Genomic DNA, 6,529 nt, shown 5'->3' on the forward strand with positions numbered 1-6,529 from the left:
AAGTACGTGGGACGCAAACTTATAAGACAATTCAATACACGTAGAAACGACTGATCACGCCTAGAATAGTTGAAGTCAACATGTGCAGGGCTTCAACTAGCTTGCCACGCCACGTAGACAAATCAACGCGGCCAACGGTGGAACCATTCGTAGAGGGTTCACCTGTACATACACACACCAACGTTGCGTTGCCACACGAATGGAACAGCTTAGGACATTCCTAATCGACCACACAATGGCGTCTCCTCCTCCATCATCCACCGTGATCCAGATGCCTCCAAGTCCACAAACCAACGGCCAGCCGACGGCCGGGACAGTCCCGGCCATGCCTAATGATGCCGGTGACGTGACCATAGCACCTGCAGCAGCTGCCGGACCAGCATCAAAGGCAACGGACAAGGTCATGTCGAGCGCCGCGAACCTTGCGCAGCTCCTGCCGACGGGAACATTGCTAGCGCACCAGGCTCTATCCCCTTCCTTCACCAACCACGGCAAGTGCGATGCCTCCAACCAGTGGCTCACCACCGTGATGGTCATCATCCTCACCACCCTGTGCATCCTCTTCTCCTTCACCGACAGCGTCCTTGGCCGCGACCAGAAGCTCTACTACGGCGTCGCCACACCACGCGGCTTCAACGTGTTCAACTTCTCCGATGAAGAGGAGAAGCTGAAGTGGACTCCACCTGAGTTCCGGAGGCTCCGCATCCGGCCGCTCGAGTTTTTGCATGCCATCTTCACAGCGCTGGTCTTTCTCACCGTGGCGTTCAGCGAGGTAGGTCTACAAAGCTGCTTCTTCCCCAATGCCGGTAAGAACACCACGGAGCTGCTGAAGAACCTACCTTTGGGCTGTTGTTGCCGCGGCCTCTGTCTTCCTCTCTCTCGCTGCACCTCCCGCTCGTTCTCTCTCTGACACAACGAAGAGGAAGGTGAAGGAAAAAGAAGGACGCAGGACACAGGTGTTTCCCGGAGCACGTACTCCGCCCGCCGCACGAACGGCGTGTATTTCTTTTCCCTGACCACGAACTCAGTTCACCCCAGGCGAGCTATACAGGAGTCTGGAGCAGGCTTTATACCCACGCGCATGTACGCGCCACGCCTCGCTCCTACGCACTCGACGCACGCACTCCCCACGTCCCGCGCTCCCTGGATCACGCGCCCGACGCGCACGAACGCAGTCGCCGTGATCCTGAGTCCAGCACCTGACGCAGTCACCCCTCCTAGCATCTCGCCTACACGCAACGGCCCATGCGCTCGAACGCGTGGACACACACGCACACACATCTGGCCTATACACTAGTCAGACACAAGTCGGATTATGCCCAGACCATCCAACATACGGATGCTACTCGGATGCTACCCAGACTATGGTCAGACAAAGTGCCTCGCCATGGCTTATTCCTACATGGGCATCGCATTTCTGTCGAGTTTTGTGTTCATGGTCTTCCCCACAAAGAGGAAGGGCATCGGCCACACCGACACCACTCCTCGCGAGAAGCTCACTTGATGTTTAGATGATCGTATCACCTTTTTTTGGACAATTAGATTACAATGTAATCACGGTATATATATAGTAGTTAACTTGTGATTACTTTATTTTTGAGAAATACTTGTGTATTGTTTAGTTTGTTCATGCCATGGAACCATTCGTGTATGTACATATATCCTTGGATGTAAAGTTTGTCTTTCAATTTAAAATACATAGGAAAAATATACACCTTACTTCGTAAAAGGAATAACCCATGAACCTCGCCCAAAGTCTATGTAATCTCCTAGGTCATAAAGTCACAAGTTTTTGAATTTACGAAAATAAGGCGGACTTTGTCTCATGGAAGGAGATGGTTGTAGAGTCCTCTGGATCGGTTAGGGTTAAGGATTCACAGTAGTCTTTACCTTTTCCTTGGATTGATGAGCCCGATGGGTTGACCATGGTGGATGGCGGCGGTGGTGATGGCAGATCGTGGGCGAAGTGGTGGCGGCGCTTCCCGTCAGCACTGCACTAAACCTAGATCGGTAGGGGATGTGGTGGGAAGTACGGCGTCACGACGAACCTCGTGATGCGAGTCGCCGTCCCCCAACCTCTTTATATAGTGCAGGTGATAGGGGCCCGTCACCCATAGTGGGCTGAGCGCCCCCGATCAGGGCGCGGATCTAAGGGCCCGGTGGGCCGTTGGGCCCACACGGTGGAGATCATCCTAACATTCTCCCCCTTGATCTCAACTTTTACTTTTGACCTTTGTACTTTGAAATAACTCTTTTCAAAGTACTTGTTCCATCACAGATTTGCATGTAGAGCATGTCTCATCATCACGGTTCATTCCCGATAGAATCAACACCTACAACACACTCCTCTGTTCTGAAACAGATTCTTTAACCTTGGGCCCTTTTATTGTCCGGAAATCTTAGACTATACCATAAAACCCATGTCGACTGTGTGTTCTCTGAACACACTGGGCGGCAAGCCTTTGATAAGCAGATCTGCAAACACTTGTCTGTTGCTTTTATGCTTCAAGCATTTCTACATGATTCCGGACTTTCTCCTTTACAACGCATAACTCTGTGTCAGTGTGTTTGGCATCAACACTTGACTCGTTGTCATAGGAGCGAAAAACTTAAAATGGTTATCGTTGTTGTCAACCATTATCAATTCCGGGTACTTGTTTCTTTAACCTTTTTGCCTGTCCCTCAGCCTCATATCATGTTGTACATTATCTTTACATCATATTAATGATAATTGATTCATTCTTTAGAGTTTTTCCACACAAAAACTCCAAGTGTGAAAGTCAGCGACAATTGTGGATTTCGCTGTATATTTCACGAGTCCTGTCTTTGTACTCATAATCTTTTGAGAGCACTTATTTCTTTCAGCATAAGGCCGATATCCTTGACTCCATTCCAGTGATCTATATCTGGACTAGACATTACCAAAACAACCCGGTTACGTGAACTATGTCACGGTAATGTTATACTTTTGCATTCATTAAGCTTCCAACAGCTGAAGCATATGGTACCATATTCATTTGGTCTATTTCGTATTGACTTTTGGAACACTAAAGTTCCCAAAATCATTACCCTTTACTATAAGAACAGGCGTAGGTTTTCTCGCATGCATACTTTAGAAACTTTCCTTAGCATGCCCATGCGACACACCTAATACCCCTTTTATTCTTTTCTCGGTGAATCCCGATCCTTATAACGAGAGACATTCTTTTAAACTTTGAGGACAAGAACTTCTTTTCCTCCTGCAGTCGAATTAACATCACTACTAACAAGCAGAATGTTATCCGCATGTACAAGATATAGGAAATGAAATTCCCATTCTATAACTTTATACAAACACAATTGTCCTCTCATTTTCTTTAACCCAAAATAACATTTGATTGCTTTAGTCCATAAAAGACTTCTTCAGGCAGTATCCCCTGTGTTCTTTACTTTCATCTGATGTAACTTAGATCATAATATCTTTCATCTGATGTAACTCAGATCATGATGTGCTACCAACACTCATTGTAATCTATTCAGTGTAAAATGCGCAAAAAACCTTTCGATTTTAGTCGTGTTTTACACCTTTACATATTTCCTTTGGAGTCACATTGTCCTTGTAGACTCTTTACAGCCTACTGTTTTGGCTCCATTGGAAATTACTCATGAGTCCCGAACATCGTCAGAATTCACCAATTTCATTTCATCTCACATAGTCTCTTATCATTTAGATAAGCAGACACTTCTCAAAACTCGATTGAGCGCTTTAAATGAGGTGGGATCAACCTCCATTTGAATTTCACTAACATAGACTTTATAGTAATCAGAAGTATCTGATTTTCTCATTCCTTGAGACCATCTGTGTCTCAGGTACTGGCACTTCTTTCATATGGGGCTGTTGTTGCTCTGTCATTGCCAAGAGGCAAATTAATTGTAGTCTTTCACTTCCAAGAGGCAATAGATTTTACAGGGACCTCCTGTTTAATCATTCCTCCTTTATAATTCCTCCTTTATAGACCTAACAACGGGTGTTGTATAGGTCATACAACATGCTCCCCCAGATACAATCTATTTGAGTCTTAGGTATCTTCATACCATGCTCCCCCAGATTACTCCATCTTCACTAAGAATGGCGTATCTTTAAACTTTATTATTTGGGTTTACTCTGTTAAAATTTTCTTCTTTATGGCACTTTAAACACTGTCTTAGTATTCCTTAGTCTGCTTTCGGAACTGTAAAAGATCCAGGAATACATCTATTTCTTTTCTTTAGGGGTATTATTATGATCGTCGTACTCCCCCAGATGATCACATTCTTCATTAATGGATATCTCATATTTCTTTCTCCCCCTCGAAATGTGGCAAGAACTTTTCTGCCACAATTTCAAAAAACCATTCACAACTCTTGTGAATTAAGGAAACTTTGAGTATCTACTTCATGTATCTGATTACTTCATATGTAATGAAGTTATCTGTTAACGGTATGGGAGTACTTTTTCCTTATTCCTCATTCCATTTCAGAAACTCAAAATAGTTCTTTATCATTAGTACTTTTGCAAGTCACACTTGCATATCATTCTTATCTTTAGGTTCGTCTGTAACTTTTATTCTCTGTGGATTTATTGAGTGCTTAATGACCGTTGCACATAAGGTGTACGGTCGATACTAGGAAAGCATAATAGCTACTCCATACTTTTCTCCCAGAGTGGGACACATTAAACGCACATGAGTCATCATATCTTTCTCCTGTCACACAGGATAAGTCTTAGCCAAAATTTCTCCTGACGTATAGGATTTTTGACATAATACTATGTCAACTTTACCCAGTTACGCATGTGTTTTCCCAGACCTTTCCCGCCATGCGGTTTCTTATCATAATCATCTTTTCCCGCTATGCGGGTAATTCCCTGTAAGGGACATAAATGCCAGAATTGGCTCTTTTGACTGCATATTCAATCATCAAATTCAGAAATAAATCCAAATGCTCTTTGACACACGTGCTTGATCCGACGTTGGTCAAATTAAACACACATGTTGCTTGTTTCATTTCAAATCATGTTGATTGAAAAATCTTCTTCATAGAGAGTACATGAAAGACATTCGTCAACCAAGACTCTCAATGATCTTTCTCTTTTCTTTTGAAGCCATTCTTTAGAGAGCACATACTCCCTCACGTTATGACCTTTCTTGGTCATCTTTCGGGTCACAAGTACCCAGCCATTCGCTTTCGTGAATAAAAGCATGGAAAACTTTTAGTCTGAGAAAACTTAGCCAATAATCAACAATAATGAGCACAAAAAATAACCCCATGTTGGTCAGGTTAAAAAATATGCACATTAAACTTTGAAAAACTTTCTTTTATATTCTAAATCACCGTTGGGCAGAATTAGAATAAAACATCATCCTTCTACATTAATTCCATATCACCGTTGGGCGGAAATGGAAATAATGCATATAACTCGTAAATAATGTGATAATAAAATTTCTATTAAGCGACTTTGCTAAGAAAATAATCATCATTATCAACTTTTTTTTTGCAGCGGAAAACTTTTAATATACATTTCTCAATCTTTATCAAATGCTCTGAAAATTGGTCACTTTGATACAAAAATTATCAGAGATTTGAACTTTTAACTATAAGACTCATTGAATTATAATATTGTCATCATCAACGTTGGTCAGAAAATAACAATACCATAATTAAACTTTAATCAAATATCTTTCTACTGTCATAGCAGAAGCTATCTTAATCTGATTTCACCCACAAGTGAAAAAACTTCTCTCAAAAGACTGCTCATCCAATTAAATTTTCCCGTTGGTTCCAATTTAATTGGAGGATAATACTTTTTCTTTTTTTGTAAAAGAGTACTATTAATTATTTACGCAGCGGAAAAACATGAATAAAAAATTCATGAACTTTTACTGTTTACATAAACTTTTCTTTCACTAAATAAAAATTCATGAACTTTTTCTTTTCAGAAACATTTCCTTTTCTTTTCTATTTTCTAAACAAAAAAATTTCTCTGAATAATTTGAATAGAAAAAAAACTGTATTATATTTTGCCCAAAAAACTGGACAAAAACTGAAAAAACAAAAGAAAAAGCAGCAGGCTGCGCCGGCCTCAGCCCAGCGCGGGTGCGGCAGCGCCTCCCGGCCCAAAAAGCCCAGCGTGCGCGCCAGCGGCGGCCTGGTCCGACTGCCCGGCTCCCGCTCTCTCTTTCGGCCCAAAAGGCCTGCAGCGGGGCTAGGTTTTCAATCGTGACCATCCAGTCCGATCGGACGATCCAGCATTCTTCTCGCTTGAACAAAACAGGAGCCGACGGAAACCCCGACCGAACCCTAGCCATTTATGTCTCTTTGCTCTCTCTCTCTCTCGACGGTGGAAGCACGGGGTTGCGCCCCGGCCGCCACCGCCGGCGGCGGAAGCCACCGCGCCGCGCGCGCCTCTTCTCCCTTCCCCCTTCTCTTTTGCAGAGAGGACTAGGCGCGAGCCCCTCCTCTGATCTGTCGCTCTGTCCCGCACGCCGGGGCATCGCGCCGCTCCGGTCGC

At 43.6% G+C, this 6,529-nt stretch overlaps 1 protein-coding gene across 1 annotated transcript; it reads left to right on the forward strand.

Annotated features, from left to right (window-relative positions):
- The first annotated feature begins 235 nt into the window (after window positions 1-235).
- On the forward strand, window positions 236-1,504 carry LOC109784394 (protein DMP3-like). Its single transcript, XM_020342983.3, has 2 exons — window positions 236-842; window positions 1,404-1,504. Exons 1-2 carry the CDS (start codon window positions 236-238, stop codon window positions 1,502-1,504), a joined length of 708 nt encoding a protein of 235 aa, XP_020198572.3.
- The last annotated feature ends 5,025 nt before the right edge of the window (window positions 1,505-6,529 follow it).

This window comes from Aegilops tauschii, chromosome 7 (genome assembly GCF_002575655.3).
Source record: "Aegilops tauschii subsp. strangulata cultivar AL8/78 chromosome 7, Aet v6.0, whole genome shotgun sequence".
Classification (NCBI taxonomy): domain Eukaryota; kingdom Viridiplantae; phylum Streptophyta; class Magnoliopsida; order Poales; family Poaceae; genus Aegilops; species Aegilops tauschii.